At 41.7% G+C, this 23,487-nt stretch overlaps 1 protein-coding gene across 1 annotated transcript; it reads right to left on the reverse strand.

The window, feature by feature from the left end:
- Nucleotides 1-1,822: 1,822 nt before the first annotated feature.
- On the reverse strand, nucleotides 1,823-23,184 carry ddhd1a (DDHD domain containing 1a; the record flags this gene model as incomplete). Its single annotated transcript, XM_079221162.1, has 14 exons — nucleotides 1,823-5,174; nucleotides 5,282-5,479; nucleotides 6,195-6,367; nucleotides 6,467-6,531; nucleotides 6,853-7,002; nucleotides 7,345-7,420; nucleotides 7,956-8,218; nucleotides 8,309-8,415; nucleotides 8,857-8,966; nucleotides 11,372-11,519; nucleotides 12,588-12,716; nucleotides 16,180-16,281; nucleotides 20,523-20,699; nucleotides 22,407-23,184. The coding sequence occupies 14 exons, from the start codon at nucleotides 23,182-23,184 to the stop codon at nucleotides 4,987-4,989; spliced, it is 2,664 nt and encodes an 887-aa protein (XP_079077288.1). The 3' UTR covers nucleotides 1,823-4,986.
- Between the last annotated feature and the right edge of the window lie 303 nt (nucleotides 23,185-23,487).

The raw sequence follows: 23,487 nt of genomic DNA on the forward strand, positions 1-23,487 counted from the left end.
CTTACACCACACATGTTTTCAAGCAGCATGCTGAATAACTGGTGCGGGAGCATATACATATACTAATATAAATTTGCATTCTGGACAGTAACATACATACAGCTGCAGACAAATGCAACTGCTCACAAGACGGAGAGATGGAAAGAAAAGTGCCAGAGTTTCCAAGTTGTACTTAAGTACAGTGAATAGTACTTCACCTGATTTCACATATTAAACACCTTCTCCTGTGTGTATAAACTAAATTCAGCTCTCACACAAGGTCAGTCCTTGTAGCAGACACTCAATAACATGTTTACTTTGCTAATAACCATTAACATCCAAAGCTGTCTGCAGCAGTCTCCCATAACTAGACAGTAAAATAATCCTCTATGCATGTCAACATCATATGTTTCATGTTTCATTTTCCCTATTCGTGCCAAATTCTAAATTGTAATGGGGTCACAGTAAGAGAATACAATATCATATCATCAGTACAGGAAGATCATGGCTTTGTTCATCCATTACATGCAAGCCACTGAACATGATCTTGTCTGCAGGTCTCTGCTTATGTCTTCACTGCTGCAGATGAATAACAGCATTTTACGAGTGCATTCAAACAAATGGTCAGCTGGGGGCGAGAAAGGCTGCTGTCTCTTCTCTTTCCAAAGCAGAGGCACAATACACACTCCATCACACACTCTCCAAGTGGTCGGCAGTAAAGGCCCATGAATCATCAGAGTTTCTGGCTTTGTATCCCGGTGAACTCGCTCAGCTCCAATCCTCCAGCTCAGGAATCTGGTTCTTCAGACTACGGTCGGCATCAAAGCGATTTATAACTCCTCTCCCTGCAGCTCCGACCCCCTCGTCAGTGTCTGGCGCCCGACCCGTTGCCTTTTATAGGCTGTGTTTTAATTGCAGAGTAAACATTTGAGTCAGTCAGATGCAGAGCAGGAGAGTCAGATGAAGATGAGAGCTGGTTTGGCTGCTGCGGATGATGCTGCTGCTGCCGATGATGATGACGCTGCTGCTGATAAGGTGAGGAGAGAGATTGAAGCAGAGAGGTGGAGGATGTGAGGGGAGGTCTACATTGTCTGCAGAAGTCACCTTTGGAAAAACAGTCAGTTTTTAAGCATCGGAATTGTAGTTGGTGATATTAAATGAGTGAGTTTCTGTATATTTATTGCCAATTTAACAATTTGCTCATTTTTATATTTTACAAACCTAAAAACATCCTTGATCAAGTCATAAATGAGAGCATTAACAATGATCAAAATAGCTCAATTAGTTAAGGGCAATAGCTGGAAATAGGAATGGAGAAAGGACACTGGACAACAGATGGTCAAGAGGGGTCTTTGTTCCAGTATTACCTATAGATGAGTGACCTCTTCTGGACAAACGCAGAACAGCAGGGCCAAATGCATTATTTATGAGAATCACCACTGTTCTAAACGGTCCCATCTGTGAGCCTTGCCTGTGCAGATGTTGCTAAACTGCATTAAAGCCATAGTAACTCATGCGGAAGCCATAACTGCTTGAGGATTACAATGCGGCCCATTCATGATCTATAAGTCAGCTTTGTTATTCACACCAGGGGGTGACTTGGAAAGAATCTGATCTGAGGTTCAGATGAACAAATAGCTCTATTGTTCTTCCATAATCATTCTGGAAATGAGCAATGGGACCATTTTTCTCCGGTGATTTTTACCTCCTACGCAACAGCACAAACAGAGTCCAAATTCACTCATTTTCTCCCTACTATTCTCAGTGGAATATGACAGATCAAGAAAAAACTATGGTATCCAAAAAAGAAATGCTTTAATAAAAGGAAATAAATACAGTGCTTTGGATGGCAGTTAGAATCCATAACAGGCATGGGTTATTGCACAGCTCTAAGGACAGACAAAAAAAAAACTTTCCTGACATCCATTCAAAGTTAGAGCAACAGTGGAACCTGACACAAATTGAACACATTTCATTCGATACACCCACAATAATTTCCAATGCTTTCTCTTTCTCACCCAGTGACTGATTAGATACGGCTGCAGGCCCTTCTTTATTTTATACCACTGAACAATAAAAAGACTGACAACACACCTGTGACTTAATTCTCTTCCTCAATAATGGCTTCAAACTGACGTCGACAGCAGTGATGGGTTGACGAAACATGTCACAGCAGACATTTCCCTGATGCTTGCGGTGCCTCGAACAAGAAAAATACACTGTTCTCATTCAGAATGCTGTTCAATAAATGCTCATATGGTCAAAAGTATGATGTGTCTCGACAAAGGTTTTCGTGAATGCGCTCCAGTTTAGTAACTTCTTTTGCAAGCAGAGAGAACACAGTTAAAAATCTGTGCTTGAGATCAATAATCGCGAGAATGAAAAATGTGCAAAGTCAACATACATCTTGGAAACATAAACACTTTCGGGAACATTGTTGTCATTGTCACGATGGTCTGTCCACATTCTTACATTACGTATTTGCTGTGTCTGAACCCACACAGCGTGACTCAAAGATACAGAGGCAACAATGGAATTGTCCTTGTATTTTGCATTACATGTCTAAGGTCTCCAAGGCAAACTGCAAGCCTACTGTCCAAGTTACATGTTCAAACTGGGTTCTGCATCTACTGCTGCAATGCACCACATGCTCAGCAAAAATAAAATAAGCATCAATAACGGGCTGTTTAAAAAAAAAACCTTTCTGTGCAATTCATAGCTGATGAATGGGCAAGATCCACCAGATTAAATAAAGAAACACTTTCATATCACTCTCCCGTATTGTCACCTATCTGGTCATCTGAGAGGCTGCCTGGTTTCCTTTGCATAAAAACATAGACATTAAATACCAAGAAATGGATTCCATTCAGTGGTAGGCCAGTCAACAACAGCCCTTGATTGTGTGGAAAAGTAAAGCGGCAGCTTGCACCAAAGCAAATCAAAAATAAGCTCTTTCGTAACTACCATATTATAGCAAGTAGGAGACAAATGAAAATTGTCACATGTGATTCATTCCAATCTGAGGGTAATTCCATTTCTTCATCCAATGCAAATGTCTTATAAATGATTTCATTAGAAGTCCATAAACAACCATGAGTGGGTTTCTACTCAATAAAAAAAACAAAGCAGTTTCTTAGATGTGTGTTGGCACTCTCTGCAATGTCATCTAGTTCCAGCATCCATTTACTATTAATATAACACCATGCAAAGTGAGTAAGTGGTCGACCTTCTGCATAATCTTTACTGGGCATGTTTTTAAAAAGGACCACATTCGACAGACGTACGATCCATCATTACAAGAGTATTTTTATTTTTTTTTTAAATAAGGGCTCTGACAAACCCAAGGCAAAAGTCATGATAAGCAGCAAAAGTCTCAACTAAAAATCTGGATTTGGTGTCTCCAGTTGCCCCCATTTTCTTAGTAGTAGTGTCATTTAGGCAAAGACACACAGTCTGGTGTCGAGTATTTTTTTAAAGACTAAAGAAACTCTTCTTTCACAGAAATGAAGAGACAATTGCTCAAATGAGGAAAGTGAAAATTGGTCACAGGAAAAGGCAAAAGAGATCTAAACAATAAAAAAGCTATTTTTACCCTAGATCATTTACTTTTTCATGAGAATGACTAATGCCAAGCAGCTAATACGCTAGACACATAAATGTTATTTGGCCGCAACTTTGAGTCCCATTTTTCCAGAGATGGGATCCCGGTTTATATCCACAAGAGCCTGAAAATTACTAGGAAAAATATTTATTTTTTTAAGAAAAAATACATCTAGTACCCTTGATTTCATCTGGGTATCAATATAAAGATATAGCACAGACAATCCTCTCCATAACGTATGCTTAACATAGAAGCAGTAGTTTAAATGACTGTGATTTTTTTGTGTGAGACCTCAAGTCCTGTGAATGACATCAATGTTTAAAACAAAATTGTGTGTAGGAAAATAATTATACATGTCCGAAGACATGCATTTCATGATAAGACCCATGTTGTTGTAAACTTCTTTATACAAAGCAAATATCACATGTAAACTAAATATGTCTAGGCGGTTTAGCTGTAACTGTTAGTAAAAGACATTTTTGTGCCTGGTACTTAAAAAAAAATCTACTGTTTGTGTAGTATATAAAAATGGCGCTTTGTTCATGTTTTATTTGGTGCAAATCTATTTAAGAGTCAAACAATGTTAAAAAGAGGCAAACAAAAAAATCAGAGAAAGAAAAACAACTAAAAATATATTTTTTCTTATGTCTTTCTTCATACATTATTAAAGGGATAATGCCCTACATTTTTGTTCGGAAAAACTAAACAGAAATTCAGCAAGATTAAAATTATTTGGATTATTTTGAAAGGCATCGCATTTGCTTGTTAGCATTAGGTTTTGAGATGTAGTAGCTACAAGGTTTAGTTTAAAGATAAAACTACCATTTATATTTCTCTCTCATAGTAAAAATACAGAATTTGAAGCTTTAGTGACTGAGTGTTAGGCATGTGTGTCACAAGGCTCCAGAGTGAGTCTGCGGGGGAGGGAGGCTGAATTTAAGGACTGATTAACAGGAATTGTATGGACACTTTATCAACAGACTGCAGCTGTTTAAGGTTGAGGACTTGGGGGTGAAGTTAGAACTTTCTTCTTCTGGATTAAATTTATAAAACCCTTATTCCATGTTTATGTGTTTTTTTGTGGTCATACTGGCAAAGGGTGCACCTCCTTAGGGGTTCCTAGTCCAACATTGTCACCCTTAGGGTGCGCAACTGTGTACAAACTACACACACAAAAAAGACAAAAATGCACATCTTGGAATTAAATCAGTTTGTCAGTCATGATTCCCACGATTTAAAAGCGCGGAATCACAGGGAGCTTTAACAAAAAAAAGATCATTATTGTATTCGAGCAGTTTGTGTGCATGAAAATAAATGAATGAGGTTTATTTTTGTGTCTTGTCAGGAAGTTGACATACCCCCTTCAGGGTTATAAGACACCATTCAAGTGTGACGTATGTGCTGCCTCAATCTGGCTCTGGAGTATCTTCTGCTGGGTAAGGGGGCGGCATCTTCTGCTTGTATATGAAGGTCAACAGGAAGAGTGCTATGTCATGTGAGCACCAGTAACCTGTGTGCGAGGTCACCGCTGACCAATAGCGACTCTCCACCAGACCCTCCCGGAGCTCAAAGTCGACGCGCCGCTCCAGCTCCACTGTGAGACAGAAATAGAGACATTAGAACTGATTTGTAACCTGCCAACCCACAAACAAATGTGAGACGTTTACCATGATTGTTTAGTGCTGGGTTAAGTGAACTTACATGATGTGTCAGTAATGGGTGAGGTGGGCCGAATCAGGGTGGAGAGGCCGTATGCTGACTGGCTTTCTGTCCGCTTCTGTTCCTCTTCCTCCGTGTTCACCCCTCCCTCCAGTCCTAAAGACACTGAGGGCTGGCTGTTGGAGCGGGAGAAACGTGAGAAGAGGATGCCTCCGATGCCTTTTCCTATGCTCGCCGCTCCTATATCGGTTGTGGTAGAAGGAGAGACACAAAAAGAGATATGCTGGGTGAGATGAGGTTTCAGTGCAAGACAAAAATAATGCTAGTAAGGCCTTTTCTTTCTGTTTTTATTATATTTCTTAATTCAATGTATTTCAAAGTATAGGGGAAGCAAAGTATATTAGTCTATTCTCCTTCCCTCCAGATGATGGCACTGTTGTTGTAGTAAGTGAGCACCTCCCATTACTTCAACTAGTGAACCTCACAGGGGGGAATGGATTTTACCTGTGGAATAAGGACCATCTTCAGGATGAAATTGAATTCACTCAGCTCTTTCTCTGGGCTTACCATTGCTGTCAGAACTCCTGTTATTTGCCAATGCAATGAAAAGTGTCTGGGGTGGAGCAGAAAGGAGTAGGTAATCTATTTGTAATACATGTATTACAAATAGATTACCTACTCCTTTCTGCTCCACCCCAGACACTTTTCATCATAGCACTCTATCCTCACACATTTTTAAATAGTTATTACTACTTATTCAACAATTTTACAACTCTTCTGGATTGATATATAGATGAATCTTAGAATTCACAAACATAAAACAGTTTTGAAGTCCTACATACTTTTAGGTACTGTATTCTTCATCATGAGTTAGCTTTAAAAAGACTGATCTCATCATGTACGCCACTAGAGCCAAATTTTTACTTGAATTTGAAAAGTGATGGTCGTGTCTTACCCAGTATGCTGGCCTTGCCCAGGTTGGTGATGGACTCTCCATAGTGCCTGCGGACGAGTACAGGAGAAGTGCTCGGGCTGGGGATGCTCTCAGTGTCAGATGTCGGGTCTTTGACTGGGTTCAGATAGTTCGGGCGGAGCTCATCATAATGTGCGGGGTTAACGGCGCTACACCTGACAGAGAAAATGAACCCCAAACATTAAAAACATGCAAAAAAACATTCAGTGTGCATTCAGATATAACATCAAGTGTGAAAAGATGTGAGTTCTTACCAGTGTATCTGAACAGGTGCAACATTACTGTAATGTTTGAGGATGAGGGGCTCCAGTCTGTAAGCCTGAACAGATCAATACAACTGTTAGCTTACAGTACAGAAAAATGTCTTCACTTCTTCAAGCTGTCAAATGCAAACAGTGCACATTTTCAATTCCAACATCCGGCTGAGTGAGTTGCAAAGGTCTGGTTTCCATTTGCTGAGTGCAGTGGAAAATGGCAAGTCCAGTAGAAACAGAAAATTCCTACTTAAAAGTCACACCCTAAATGTATGTGGGCTGGGCTGAAGTCGAGAATAATTAAGAAAAGGAAATCTTGACTTGGTGTCACAGGCCTGAGTGAGAAAGAACATCTGTATGTGCTGGGGCAATCAAGGGAGACTGACCACAGGGTCTGTGGGGTGGAAGACATTGAAGAGCCTGCTGCAGATGAAGGTCGGTAGGATGTGCTCCGGATGGCAGCTGGTACCGGGCCGGATCCCTCTCAGAGCTAAGAACACGGCCAGAGGAGAACCCATGCAGAAGAAGTTTTCCACCTGTGAGACAAAAGATGATATAAATGTCCTAAAGCGAGTCTTTGCTACTGACATACATATAATGTATTCAATGCTGTATGCAGTAATCATTTATATATTGTTTTCTCATAATAATGGACACATGAAAATAACATACATTCAGGCGGTACCACAAATGATTACAATACATGAGGAAGCCAAAACGTAAGTCATGGCATTAGGTGGAGTGCTGTTGATCTGAGTTGTTTATACTTTCAATGCAAATATCCTTGCCACAAAAAAACACCATTACTTATTGATTTAGAGTAACGTCATATTGTAATAGCACACATACAATATGTTCAAATAATTGATTAATTTTACTTTAAATTTGAGGGCTGGGCGTGCTGGAGGTTTTGAGGCTTCCAGTGTGAGGAGTTGATTTTCCAACTCTTGTAACCTGTTAGAAGCAGAAGGGAACACAGTGCTCACAAACTAGAAACATATGTGAGAAAATATTCTGAAAGTTCTCTCTTTATAAATATCCATGTATGCATTATTATAACTTTAAGCTACATAGATATACTGATTTCTCCAGGCTACAAAAAACAATCTTAGAGAGATAATAGATCAATCAACTTATTTTCCAGCGGCTTGTTTCACTAAAGTAACGGGGCGCACACTGCAGAGGGAATATATTATATGATGTGCCGCCTCACACAAACAAGCAGGAGCAAGTGATGACCAGCACAGTGTTACATGTGCTGCTCATCAAATAAAAAAGACAAATGCTCGGTTTGATATTGTTTTGAAAGAACTCCTCTTCACTACACCTACAATTATTATGTATTGTACATCAAAAGTTATGTATCTCAAGCCTCCCTGAGATCTTGACCACATTCACCCCAGAAATCTCCTGAGAATCCCTCCAGCTATACATTCAACCCTTGAGGCCAAGCTAGTAGTCACTGAAGATCCACATTCGCAAGCTCTACCTATTCCTGGTTAGCTGTAGCTGCTCTAAAACATGCTTCTCCTCATAGGACATCCAGCGCAGGTCCAGCTCTTCCTCCACAGCGTGATGCTCCTGCTGACAGAAGCGCACAGGATCCCATCCTGTCATGATGTCGTAGGTGATGACGCAGCCAAGGGAGTGAGACACAACTGACACTTTGCCTCCCCCCTCCTCAAACTCAGGGTTCCGGGAACAAAAAAGTGTGTACAGTCTGTTCAGCTCCTGCGTGAGGCCCTTGGTGATCTGGAGGGACGGGGAGGGAAGAAGTTTAAGTAGAAATAGTGGGTCACAAAGAAGTATCATTTCTGTTTTTTGGACATGTGTGACTCTCACCTCATCCCGGTAAAGAGGGCTGTTGTAGTACATGATGTCCATGGCACTGCTGTTGAGTAAATCTCTCAGTCCTCTCACTTTGTCTGGAGTTATTGAGTCTACCGTATCTACGAAAACAAAGCCACACGATGGTGCCTGAATTCATACTGAAAAGTGGGCACTTTGTTAGCCATATCTACAAAATGTAATGCAAAACCATAGAACATCGTCCAATAGAATAAAGATAATCATATTGCGTTTTGATTGCCACTGCCAGAGATGTATTAAGGGACAGTTTTTGTGATTTTAAGTTAGGCTGTAGGAAGTACTTATACATAGCCAGTGTGTTATTTTGAGAATAAGACAATACTTAAATATACATAAAAATAATAAGTTCTGTAAAGGGATGACTTCACTAGGATAGGAAAGACAGAAGAATCCACCAGATACAGAGTTAACAATATACACACTGGACACAATTAATGTACAAACCAAAATTGTGAATAGTGAAGAGTAAATATACACATGCATACATGGAAGCACAGTCTCAAAGACACACACTGACTGACCTCCATCCAGTGCCAGTTTGGAGCGCCACTCGACAGGCAAGAACTCAACATGCTCGTCATTGTGCTCCGAAAAGTGCTTCTCCTCCATTTTCCTCACACCCTCCCTCAGCCTGAATAGACGCATTACAAAGAAGACCATACAGTATATGAGGAATAACTTATTACTTCAGAGTGGATCTTGGTATATGTTGCCAAAACATTTAGATACAAAATGCAAAAAGTGCTTGATTCAGAAACAACAAATGTCATCATCACATTGTCTGGGCAGCAGTGTATTAAAACGTTCTGAGTGTAAGAGCAACATCAGTAGCCCTGCTACTGACTGACTAGGGAGTCAGAATATAATGACCTTCGATAAAAAGAGAATGACGCCCATTTTGTTACTCCCTAATGCAGCACGCACGCACGCACGCACGCACGCACAATAGCTTCTATGTATTATAACACTGACTGGAAGAGCAACATCAGTAGCCCTGCTACTGACTGACTAGTGAGTCCGTGTTTGCACTTGTTCTCTCACAGAATTTAATGACCGTCGGTAAGAAAAGAATGACGCCCATTTTGCTACTCCCTTATGCAGCACGCACACACAAAACACACACAATCGCTGCAATGCTACTAGTCTTATATGGGGCCGCATTAGCTCACAGGACACTCTAAATACATAAAGAGAGAGCGGTGAGGTCGGATGTTTACATGGGTAAATGGAGGCTTTTAGGGGACTGGTCTGTGAATGGAGCATCTAAAGCAAGTTTTGACAGGACATGTGTGGAAATACTTAAGAGGGTTGAGCGCTGCATTACAGAGCTTTCTGTGTTGCTCCCATAGGTATTCCCCTAACTCTAAGGTTGGTATTAATTGGGCACTGATTTTTTTTGAACATACTAAGTTTAGCTAAAATAGGTTTTAAAAGGATAAACCCCCACAATTTCCTTTCACTGATGCTGATGACACTTGTAAAGGCACTGAGCTGACATTAATTTAGGTTAAAAAATAAAAATAAGTAGAATAAAAAAGCAACTGGCTAGACATGTTAAATTGATCTTTGCTCCTGGCTGAGGAAAGCATGTATGTCGTAATCCACAGGGAGCTGGGAGTGAGGCTTAAAGTGCTCTGCAGCTTGACTTGGTCTACTTTACCTGCTTAGCTGGCCTAAGCCGCAGCCAGTGGCCCGGCGCTAACTCAGTGACACAGAGACACACATGGCCCTGGTCCGCACGTTCTGTATTGCTGCCTGTAATGCTCGTGGTCCAGGGCTAGTGCAGTGGTGCCCTTCAGGGTCAGGGTTATGTCTTTACACATTACATCACACTAAGACACACAAAAAAAGGAAAAGGACTGTGCCTAGCTTAAGTAACAATTCAAAACTGATCAACAGCCTCCACACTGATGATGATTGCAGCGAGACTTCATTGGCGTTTCACTCTCAAAAAGGAGAACAATAGACATCATTTGCGCTATCTTCTTTTAATGCAGAAGTCATTATTGTGGCCCGTTTTTGTATCTTCCTGTGGCCTTTACAGAAATATATACTATTGACAGAGTTACCCATTAAAATGTTAAGCTTTTGAAAAATAAAAATAACTCGGCAGGCTGGTTAAATGAACAGCTGGCAGTACCAGGCCGTGTTGGTAATTTTGGATTGATTTGCCAAGTTTATCTGTCTCTGAAGGTTGTGCCAGCATTCCAATAAAATGGGAAGACATTTTATTTTGTTTGTGCTGCTCGAAAGCATTCAAGGTTGTGCCATTGGTGTGTGAGTGTGCGTGGATGGGCATTTAGATTAGATCCTGATGGGCAGGTGGCACTTGCATGGCAGCCTCTGCCATCAGTGTATGAATGTGTGTGTGACATGGAGTGTACAATGTTTTGAGTGGTCTATTTACATGGAAGCAAAGCTACAGTTATTCTTTTATTGTTTTTTTTACCAGTACCAGGTACAAATATGTCTTTTACTAACACAACAGTTTAAATTGTGTCATTTAGACATCAGTATCAGGCCGATATGTATGTATAAAGAGATCAGCAGGAGAAGACAAAAAGGGCAAGACAGATGGAGAAAGCAGGGAGAACAAAATACAAAAGCTGCAGTTGCAGTGTTATCAAAATAAATGCTTGAAAGTACTTCTACCCTGAGTGGCCTTGGATGAACAAAGATGATGTGTGAGAGTGTGAGACACTCAATGGCTGCAGTACTAAGCCTGGACCCTCTTCTGGCTCTTTTGTTGTAACAAAAAGTTATACAAAGTAAAAGAAAGATGAAGTGAGCTTTCTTTAGAAAAGCCACAGGAAAAACAGAATGAGGAGTGTGAGAGACAGACTGTGTCTGGAAAAGATAAGAAAAAGATATGGAAACAAACAAACTTTGGCATTTCAAACATCTCACCATCCAAGAAAGATGTTTTCTTAAACTGAGACTGGATTTGGTTCATTTGCAATTAAATGCCGCTTTACAGTCTATGGAACAAAAATGAAAAGCGACATGCATACAAGCAAATTCTTCTGAAAAACTCACATTCCAGTGTTTTTAATAATGCGTCCTTGGTCCATCTTCTGTCCAATCCCATGAACCACAAAGACGATGTGTGTAGTCTGAGGGGGTCGGTCCTCAGGTGAGGCTTCCTCAACAAAACCCCGATGGAGCCGCGTTCCACTACTGGAGGCTGGAAGAGAACGGATTACAGGGTCAGACTGTTACTTATTGCATTTAGCTATTGGCCTGGGCTTTTTGTGCAGTGAGGAAAGCAAAACAATTCTACATTTTGTACAGTATTCTCTGTGCTGTGTTTTGCGAAAAACACACACATTCCCACTATGTTCAATGACCAGATGGCTATAGATATCCAAGTGATGGCGTTTAAGTAACGTGCAGTCCAAAGAGGCCAGTAGGCGAGGCACAAGTCCCGCTGTGACTGTGGCACAAGCCCCGCTGTCACTGTACCGTGCCTCGAGGGTTGAGTGTGTGTCCGTATTTAGAATCTATAGTTTATTCCAGTCATGTGCTGTGCTCTCTAGATAGCACTATGGAGATTTCCCCCACTGAGCATCTGTGTGTCAGAGGAGTGTGACACAACCAGTGACAACTCCTCCACTTATTATCTGCGAGCAGGAGATGAAAATGCACAGTAGAGCTGAGAGACTGTAGATCAGATTAGAGTCATGCCTACAGATCAAACATCGAACATGAGCTCAAACTGCAGCTGCCGCCTGCCTGAGAATAGCAGATGGACACTGGGTGATTTTCTGGGCTAATCCAGTTAAGAGACTGAACTGCACACAGCCATGTTTAAACAACTGTTGAATAATAGAAAATGGCAAGACACTGAAGGCAGCTATAAGTATTTCATGTCTGCAATAGATGAGCAAGAAAGTTGGAACAGGGGCAGTCCTAGTGAATCAGAGAAGCAGTAACGGTTTTAGCCATATTAGTGCGATGGATGGCAATGTTGCTCCGTTGTCAGCTGTTGCACCACTGTGGTTAACTATTGGATGGATAGCCATGACATTTGGTACAGAGCCCTCAGGATAATTTGTCCCAACTTTAGTGACCCTCTGATGGTTGATTTAGCACCACTGACACATACAAATGATGGTTTATGAACAAATACCTGCTAAACTGATGACATTCCCATCCACCTCAGCTGTATTGCTAATTAGCAGTACAAACACAAATATACAGTATGATCAGGGAACTGTTTATTAAAGATAATAACAACGTGTAGATTACAGACCTTTGGAGAAGCCCAGTTTCTGGGTGACGGTGCGTGCAATTTTGGAAGTGGTGGCATCGCTGTAGAGATAGACCTCATCGACGCTGTGCCAATCCACATGGGTCCGACTCAGCTTCAGACTGTGGATGGCTGTAGGGGGGCAGCGAGAGATCAGTGAATGAATGAACAGAGGAGCATTGGTAGATGGTGAGGGAAATTGGGCAAAGAGAAGGGAAAACCAGAGAAAAGGATCACCGATACAAAAGGGATGCGATTACAAATTTCAAGAGAACAGCGGGAGAGAGCGTGAAGACATTGTACGATTTACACCAAGTTGTGATCATCTTAAACGCAGTATGAAAAAAACAAAAGTCGAGGAACACTATTCACAGCTCAATCAAATGCAGTCTGGAGCATTGATCTGCAGTTGGAAAGAAAAACACATCAAACTATCACACACCATGAATGCATATTTCAGCTCTTGCTTGTCTGTCCTGCTTGTGTGCATCATCAGACTTAATATATTTATATTATAATTAATTTCACCTTCAGTTCAATTTCTCTCCATGAGGTAGCTTTTAACTGAAATGCAGTGGCTAGAGCAAGTAAGAGCAGAGGTATGGCTGGGGAGGAGACACCATTTGCCAAAGAAGAGCGATAAATGAAACTGGTTGACTTGAGAGTTATTTATGTCTCTGCAGCATGTCCTTTAAATGTCCTGTGCAGTCAAGTTCATCTGGATGAATTTGGTAGAATACTTTGCTGTAGGCCCAATGCACAGTCATGGCTCTTTGTACGGCTCTGAACCAATCTGGGGATTAAAACCCTCAAGGATGGGGTCAAGTACTTAGAGGTATAAAAATTCCCCAGACTACTTTTCTAACAAAAGTGTACCAATATAGTCCTGCAAACAATGTACAATTAAATGAAATTGTATTGCAATTGGGCTTCAAGAAGTACACTGAAAACCTATGTAGGGTTTACTGAATATAATGTGGAAACATGAATAACTTGTGTCATGTGTCAGACCTTTCTTTAGGTTTTATATCTTCTCATTGTATGTGTATAAGACATTCCTTAGTTAGTAGTATTACATTACATTTCATTTAGCTGACACTTTTATCCAAAGCGACTTACATTTTTGCTCTATACACCGTAGACACAGCAACGGGGAGCAATTCGTTAAGTGTCTTGCTCAAGGACACGTCAACATGGACTAGCTGATCCTCTGATTAAAAGATGGGCATGCTAACCACTGAGCCACAGTCGCCCGAGATTAGTAATAGTAATAGTATACGAGGAAGGAGTAATCAAGACATTTGTGAAGAAGTTCCAAAATGTATCCGTCTCTAGTTCCACTCCAAGGTAATTAATAACCCAAGATATATAAACAGAGCCATGTGTTTGTGTGTCACATGGTGGAGTTAAGCTGGGCCTCTATAGCCTGGCAGGCTAATTTCTTCATTGGACAAGCATGACTGGTGGATAATGTGAGGCCAAGTAATTATTGCACCTTAGATGCCAACTCTGAGGGCAACCAGTGTTAAAAGGAATGGCTGCCTCTAAAAGGAGAAGAACAGACAGGTTGAGGAAGAAGAATTTGCTATAAGGAACAGAAGTGTAGGAGTAAAGGCCACTCGTTAAATTTGGAATAACAAAAAAGGAGGGACATTGTTTTTCCTAACCACATAAAACAATAAAGCTCATGTACTGAGGAACCTGAGGCGAGAGATACAGTTTCCATTTATCTTTGCAGAATTCTCAAATGAAACCACTCAACAGCAAAGCAAACATATGCTCTAACCTCTACCACTACACAGGAAATCACTTAACGAATCTATGACAGAAGCAGCGCAGGGGAACAATCAACTTTTCTGAGAGGAGAACCTTTCACCATCTGGTTTGGCTTCATCTCAAACAGTTTAGAGAGGCCTCCTTTCCTCATCTACCTCATGGTGTCACAAGCGAGGGCAGAGGAAAAAGGGGACGGTTCCAACACATTGTTATTATACATGGGCGGGTTAAGCCACTCCAGACCGTTGAGCTGTATTCACAGCTGAGTTCACTGTAAAACAGGAGGTATTGGTCCAGCTAGAATGGAAACTACTTTATGGGGAAGTTCTCCAGTTAGCTGGCTTTATCAATACAAAATATTAGTCTGATGGGATTTATAGGCGTCAATGTAGCCAGCAAAATAAAGTGATGCTAAGGGGCTTTTTAAGGACACCTCCTGTTTTACAGTGAAAGGCAATGCATTGCGAAAGGAAAGGCAGGGGATCAAAATACAGTGTACAATGTACAGAGGAGCTAGTGCTCAAAAAAGAAAGTTTGGAGAGTTTACTGAGAGCGTTCTCTTACACTGCTGGCTAATTACAGAGGGACACACAGGATGAGGAATAGGGTTAAAAGGTTAGGGATGAAGGGCAGAGAATGTGACAAAGAGTGTGGAGGAACTGGGCGTTACAGAAAAGGAAAAACAAGGAAATTGTATAAGGGAGAGTATGGGAAATATACAGGAAGTACAGAGCTGGGAGGGAAGGGAAGGAGTGAAAGAAATGAAAAGCAAGGGCTCCTCTATGACATCTACATGTGCTATGGGAGATTATTCCAACGATGAATGCAAAGATACCAGTTAAAACTTGGTCCTGGCTATAGAATGAGAAACATATCAGCTATATTCCCCTCATAAGGTTTTCACACCGCTTGTAGCGAAGAAAAAGTATTAGTGTAATCTTAATGTAATGTCCGTCAAAAGTGTACTACTAGCAGCACTGTAATACGCTCAACCCAGGCGGCGTGTAATGCAGGGAAATCCAAGGTCTATGTTGAGGTCAATGGTCGCTTGGATTAACTATGAGATGAGGACACAGACCCCCGAGACCTCTCTGCTCAGAATTTTTGGGTCAATTCACCGAGAACTAGGACAGCAATAGACCTCTAAAAGGGTGACTCTACACAACATGTTAGGGGGATATGGTAAAGGACCACAATGGCTCCACTGTCCAGCTCATCACTTGTGTTTAGCTCTCAACAGAGAGCTTTGTTCACTGCTCTTAGAGCGAGAGTTGGAGATGGTTCATTAATGACGGTCAAACTGCCAGAAGGGATGAGGAAAAGGAAGCAATGAGAAGTGGGAGACGGGGCTGGAGAGATAAAAAGGGGTACGGAAGGGTGGCTTTTTGAGGATCATCTTATTTATTTCACATCTACTGGTTTAACGGGTCTTGCCCGAGCTGTTGAAGGAACCATGTTGTCTACTCACTATCCTCCAGCAAGGAGAGGAGAGACGGGGAGAAAAGTTTCCTCAAAAAGCAGCAGCAGCAGTAGTACCAAACTCTGGGTCACAGCACAAAGGGAGAAGCTCTAGGAACTAGGCCCAGTTAAGGCTGCAATGGAGAACTGAGAGTGCAGCCTAAATCCATTTTTATACAACCATTTCTAACTGAGCCTAGGTCTAGTTCTAAATATTAGATTAGAACAGGTCTGAACCACAACAGAAAGGAAAATCTAGTTCCATAAGGATCGACTAGGAGAGATCACACAAGCTAGCAGATCTAATACAGCAAAGGTATAAGAAAAAAAAGAAAAAAAAGAACTTGGTATTTTACAGTACCTTGGCAGCGTTTGCGCTTGTGACCTGTAGTTTTAGCACTCGTCTGATATCCACTCCATTTGAACAGAAAAGGGAGGTAGAAAGGGGGCAGGTGGGAGAGAACTAACAACCAAGAGAGAGTGAGTAATGGCTGTTAACCTGGCATTAGTCATACAGGCTACTGCTGTCATCACTCTTAAACAGGCCAATCTATCAAGTAGCGCTGCTATCAGGTTACCACTCTCTGGACACTGAAGCCTGGTCAGACCCTCAAACGATGTCTTCGTAATACGCTGAGGTAGCCCAAAAAGCAGCGCTGCTTGACATGATGACGAGAGTAGCATCTGCTTTACACTCATTGCATAAATCTACTGTCTTTACTGTGAAGATCAACAGGTCAAGAAGTTTGTGAATGTGTAATACACCCGAAACTCTTCTGGGAAAAAAAGTCATTATCATTGGAAAACATTTTGTTGGTCAATAAAAAACGTTATATAGTAGGTGGAAATTTCTTTTCCACATAGTACATGACTAAAATAAGGAGAAAACAATACAAACAACTATATTTAATATTAAGTTGATCAGCCACCACAACTGTGTTTTTATAGAAGTGAAAAACAAATAACAACAAACACAAAACCATAAAAGTTACAGGCAGCATCTCGTAGTACTTCTAATTGGGTTAACACATAGGATACTAAATAATAATAGTAAATAGTTTATATTTTGCAAATTCCAAATGTTTTCTGAAATTATGTTGAATTCACTCATACAGGAAGGAACATACTGAGTACAAACATACAAATAGATTTGTAAGAGTATAATATTACTCTTACTTGGAGTAAGTTATTTATTAGTCATACATATTGGTAAATATTTGTTGAATTTAAATTAGTCCAATTGATATTTGCAAATGATTGCCTTACAATCATTAAATACCAGTTAAAATCAAACTTACAGCAGCCATATGATCCTTAAATCAAATGGCTGCTGTAACAACTGAATCAGTTGTAAAAGGATGTCTGACATTTCAAAAGGTCGTCTCTGCATTTGTTAATCAAATCAGCAAAGTCTACAAGACTTGACTAAATCCTTCATTCCGTGATAACCCAGACATCTGACTTGCAAATGTCAGCAGTGTCTCCCTCAGCAGAGGTAAAAGGCTGAAGAGGAGGAGTAGAAGGAGGAGGAGGAGGAGGAGGGACCTGCTGCTGAGTGCACAGGAAGTTTGTTTGCCGTAAAAGCCATCAGTAAAGTCCATTTGGGCATTACAGCACTGATGGATCTATCAATATAAATAGGTGTTCCCTAATAACTGGAATATCTACTACACACAGAATCCTCTATGGATGTGATGAGGACAAATTCATTGGTGTGGTAGTGTGTAGTGAATGCTCGGTCTTGAGGTTAAGATCACACAACATTACTTTTGGTTCACCTGAAGGCATGTTTAGACAATCTCATATTGATTAAAGGTAAAAGACTGCTGCCACCTGATGATTTCAAACATATTTAATATCTTAAAGAACAAGTGCCTGAGCAAATCCAGCTGACTTCGGACAAGGAATAAATGAATAGACAAAACATTAAACAAATGTCAGTAGCTGGAGGGCTGGTTTGTGGAGGATCAGTTCTTCTAAGCATATGCCTGTCGTGAACCATGCAGTGTGTTCTCAGCCTGATGCAATGAAACAATAAATATGCAACTGAACAAGTAGCGTTCACAAACAAACGTGTGGGCCTTGCCTACCTCAAACATACCAAAAGTATTATGCTGACAGATGACCCTGTGCCCAGCCCGCTGTCTTTATTTTTCCTCTGACGTCAGAGAGGCAGACAGGGACACACCCTATAGTTTCCACCACAGGCTTCACTTCTCTGTACACACATGCACACTCACTGGATAAGCCTGAAGTGAATAGAAGGGATTCTCTTCTAATTCATGTTTTATTTATTTCTCATTTCTTCTTCTTTTTTTAAGTTCTTTGTAAATTATAAATAACATGTTCCTTAGTTGGGCTTGGAAAATATAATTGGCACCATTAGGCTAAGAAAAAAATACAGATAAATACTATACTGTTTGATCTGACATTGAAGCTCTTTTTGATTAAGAATCAACAATTCATAACATCAAGTTCACAAAAGCCATCAAATTAATCCTCACTTCCTCTGATATTGAAAAATCTACTGGGAAACCCACCATTGTTCATTTATGACAATAACCCTAAAATACCATTTTACTTCTGTTCCGCCTTCCTCCTTTGCAATGTATTACCGATAGGCAGAAAAGCAGACAAACAATGCACAAAATTCATGCACATGTTGTACTTTGTAGTCCTGCCCACATTATGATGTTATGTCTGCATAGCATGCTGGTATGCCTACCATATTGTCTTCTGCTTTACTAACCTGTAATCTCGGCTAGCTACTCAGACACAAAGAGAAGGACGGGAGAAAAGAGTAGAGATAGGGATGGGATGAGATAGCAGGGGAAATGTATGTACTGCAGTACTGCAGTACTGCCAGAGCGCAGCTCACTGGCTTTATGGTCCATTTATCAATTGTAATGCAGTTCAAGGTAGCCTGTTTATGGCTCCAGGTGCTTCAGATTATTAGCTCCTAGATGAAATACTCTACTGTAAAGACTCCCTGCAATAAAGACCAAAACAAGGTGAATTAACAGGATGTATCACTCACTTTGCTTTTGCACTCTGCTAAATATAGGAGTGGAAAGCAATCTGCCAACAAAGGCAGCAGGAGGGTTTCAAACAGATGCTCACCGTTTCAAGTTCCATGCATAAAGGAAATCATAAAAATGTGTGAAAATACAGCCAGCATTAGGTTGTAATGACATATATTTCGTCAGGGTGTGTACTTATGTCTCGCTTCATGATATGGCGAGTAGAATAATATGGTACAAGTCATACTTGCAGTAGCTCACAGAGTAGAGACGCTACATTTGTATGATCTGTTTGTAGTGCCTCCTTGTTTGCATAATCTGACTATGAGGCGGAGACCTCTGTTCCCCTGTGATTGTTAATAAACCTGCTGCAGCGTAGAGGTCTACTCGTGTCATGTGTACATGTACACGAATGCTTGCAGACCGGGCGTGACCTTCCAGTTCTGATTAAAAACTTCCGTGATTCAGTTCAGTAAAGTGCCAGTAGCTACGAGCACATCACACAAGTAGTGACGATGCAAGCTTGGCTGACCGACCTAGTGCAGGGACTTTCTTCTGCTCTGTTGATGTCTTTATTTATAGGACTTAATTTATTCTGAGTAGAGGCAAGTGACATGCCAGTTACAGTGAAGTGTGCTAGAAACAAGGCAAGCGGAAAAATAAACTTACAGAGGCTGCGATTGATAGTCATAATGCAGTTATTACTCAAATATAATCACTAAGGGTTCCAGGAAATAAAGGTAATTTGAGGATTAACTGCTAATAATTGATTTAGGCTGATGATTTATACATTTTCATAAATGCTCCAGATTATCTTTGTGATGGTTTTATGTCTCTCGCACATATTTGCTCTGTTTTAATGATGCAGACTAAACATTTTCTCACTCACTTTAACAGTTGCTGTGTCGTTTTCTCTCTGCTTCTCTCTGTTTATCTGCCACATTTACACACCCACGCATTAATCACCAGTGAAGGTCCTGGAGATCTGGCTGCCTTAAGGAGACTGCTGAATCAAAGAGCCTCTTTCTTATTGCCTCTCGCAGCTAAAGCCTGCTACATTTTGCCTGAGAGGCGCCTCTTAGTGTACGAGCTGCACCTGCTTTGCATTGGGAGGATGACATGACAAAACCTACACTCACGTGAATTGAAGCACCTGCTCCATTCACTTCTCTTGACTTTGAATCAATACTCCAGCAGGCAGGGTTCTCACATAATTCACTAAACATATGATTTACAATGCTTTTTCTTTTGGTTGTGAAAACTGATAACTTAACGTGTAATGGTAATTATTAGCAAGAATGCCGATGAGAGTATTTCATCTACTCACTGCCCTAACAAAGCCCTATATTGGGTGTTCTTTTTGCTACTTCCTGCCTGCGTGGATTAAAAATAGTGCAGGGTTAGTGAATGCAGCAGTAAAATAATGGTGAGTGAGCAATAATGTGTTTTGGCCTTATGTTTCTACACCGAGCCACACACCAACTCTATTACAGCATTCACTCCCAAATGTAGTTATAATGAAGTCATCAGCTGCATATCTTTACTCAGACTGGAGTTTCCAGAATGGCTGTTTCAGTGGTGTGTTGTTTAAAAGATCTTTCTAGATTTAGGTGAGTCTGCCACATTCCTGAAAGCACACAACCGTATAAATATTCTTCTACTCTTCCCCTTCCCGTTCTCTCACCATCTTTGCTGTCGACGGTCCTAACCACCAGATCCGTCTCAAAGGTGTCCTGCATTTGTTGCCCGCGGAAATGGTTCAGGTGCTCATGCTCAATGAGGTCACTTTCCTCCTCCTCCAGCGGGAGCCAGGTGCCATCGATAAACCACTGGCCCCTCATGACAGGAATATGGTCTTGTTCTGTAAGAAAGTCAAAAAAACGTTGCATGGATTTAGATACAAAATAAGGACTTACCCGGAGGGATGGACATGTTGGAGCTGGCCTTCCGGGGCCAGGAGCCTATGTCGTCTGTGGTGGAATTTTATCTAAATTAAGACATTTGACATTTTGTTTTGCTCTTCATGCCATTGTTTTTCTACAAGTGCACACCGCTGCCAAATGATTCAAACTATGCCACTGAGCTAAAGGTGGCGGTCACATTCCAAGACATGCAACAATGTGCCAACAAAGGCAGGGAAGAGGAAGACTGCGAGCTTGCAAACATGGGTGTAAACAATGCTGTACAATGTCACTTTTTAGGAACTTAGTGCATCACTTTGCTTTTCAGAATGAGTTTTGGACGACACTTAACTCAACAAGTCTGGCAAATCCAGGGGGGGCAAGTCTCAGTGGCTCACGGAGCGAGGACAGCTTTGATTACAGTGAGCAACATTATTAACCAATTCTGTGGTAGTGAATAAGATTGTACAGGCAGTTCTGAATTTAGACTTTGCAAAAGACAGGTTCATTTCTGTGCAGAGACGAGGCCACTCATCTGGAAAAGTATATAAGCACATGAGCATACTCTTATCTACGGCCAAAGAGGCCCGCGACACACCGCCAAGATAGACACGTGAGAAAGAAAACACTGATAAGAGGCTCACAGTAGCTACTATTCACTCATTTGTTAAGGTGGTTCCTGTTTAGTCAGAAAAGATAAGTCTGTGCGCTAAACAGCACACGCCGTTTCAAGTTCTCATGAAGTGATAAAGTGATCTTTTCACCGTGTTAAAACACAAAGCTATTACACCGTCCAACACCTTAGTCCATTGTATGTATTTTTATGGATGTTTTACTTCTTGAATTACAGTGTATCAACATCCCCCTCTCAATGTCTCCTACATGAACTGGCCTCTCTCTTTCTAACGGATATGCTTTTGATGACAATATCCTCCTCCCTCAAACATTGTGCAACAGGGTCTTTAGTGTTAACATGACATTGTGTTTTCAGTGGTACAGGCCAGGCTGAAAAGGCCCAGGAATGTTTGAGCTGCCTACAAAAGGACTTACATCCACAACAGGAACATTGAGGAAAAGAACTGCTTCTCTAAATGTCACTTGGCATTAACCTCCAAAAGAACCAGCTAGCCATGAACCCCTTCATCGAGGTCAGGTTTGCCAGGCTCTACAGTGACCGCCTTCATTTGTTCCCGGTCTTTTCCTGGAAATATCCATAAATTAGTTAGCACAGATCAGCTGAGTCTAATAGACTGACTTCATGGGCTGTTTGGATGTTCCCAAAAGACAAAAAGAAGAAGTAATTACTTAGCCAGTGAAAGAACTTCAAAACAATGCAGGAGTCAGTCAGTAACTAAACTAAATAGATAATCAGAGGCTAGTTTGTATCTGTTAAGGGAGCGGGGACGAATGTTGCTGTCAATGAGTCTGTGTGTGTGACCTGTGAGTGGTTGTAGGCCACTAATCTGCATGCTGTCAGCAATTCTACTGCATAATATTAAGTATATATGAGGTATAGATTCACAGCAGGAATTAGTGCCTATGGAAATGCACTCAGTGATGTTTTTTAGACCTGCCAACAGGAACTAGGTTACATCATTTGCGAGTGAAGCAAAGCAAAAACATGATTTCATAGACTTTGTTTATGTTTTATTCGCCACGATACTCACGCTTCCAGTAAACAGGATTACATTCCCTCTCTTTAACATCCACTTCATAGAGCCCTCCCCGGACACAGACGGGCTCAACGTTGATTTCGATGCCGTCCGGGTCCCTCTCCTCCGAGGACACGGTGGATGTGTCCACGGACCCGCGGCCCCCGTGCACACTGCTGGTCCTCGTCTCCACCGGCACCGCGCCGTTAAGTCCTCTGCCCTCCACGCCGTTATCCCCGCAGTCTCCCTCCCCGCAGCTGACCTGTGAGCCTTCCGCGCCAGGGTTCAGCTCGCAGTACTTTCGAAACATACGCTCAATATTAAGGGAGTCGTGCCCGAGAAAGGGCTTCCAAGTCTTTTTGTCCTCCTTGTAAAACCAGCGCACCTCCTCGGGACCGAGCTCCGTGACCACCTCGTTGAAGCGGTGCCTGGAGCTGTTGGAGCGCGACCTCTTCCTCTTCTCGAACAACGGACCCGCGTTGTTGCAGTCGGTGTCGCTGTACTCCAGAGAGCCGCCGTCGAGGAAGGCTGTCGGGGAGCCCAGGTCCAGCAGCAGCCCGCCCTGGGCGCTGTGGTGTCGGAGGAGCGGCAGGTGTCCGTCCAACCCCGACTGGACCGAGGACATGCCCGCCTGCATTGTGTCGTCCATGGGACTCATCTCGTGACAGCACGGAAACACATCGTCGCCCAGACCCCACTCCTTGTTGTTGTTGATAGTGCTGACGCGGGCCGGGGAGCCTTGGCCGTCGGTGCTTAATGAGGAGGTTTTGGTTGCAATGTTGAAACTGCTCATAACTAACGTTACCTGAGCAACCCACAACCTCACTCTCTCATCGCCCGCCACTTCACATTAAAGCTCTCGGTGTTACTCTACAGCGGCTACGACGTCATACTGGTTTCGTATTAAAATAAACATTTTAACCAAATTAATAAAGACCTCGGGACAAACTCCCACCGCATTTCTTTGCTGTCGCTACATCAGTGTGTTGGCTCGCGAGCTAGGTTAGCTTAGCTAATGAAGCCGGCAGTAGAAGTCCCAAGCTAGCTTATTAGCAAGTCTGCAACGTTGCAACCGGAAAACCTGTTCTCCCCTTTT

Source organism: Taurulus bubalis, assembly GCF_910589615.1.
Source record: "Taurulus bubalis genome assembly, chromosome: 1".
Lineage (NCBI taxonomy): Eukaryota > Metazoa > Chordata > Actinopteri > Perciformes > Cottidae > Taurulus > Taurulus bubalis.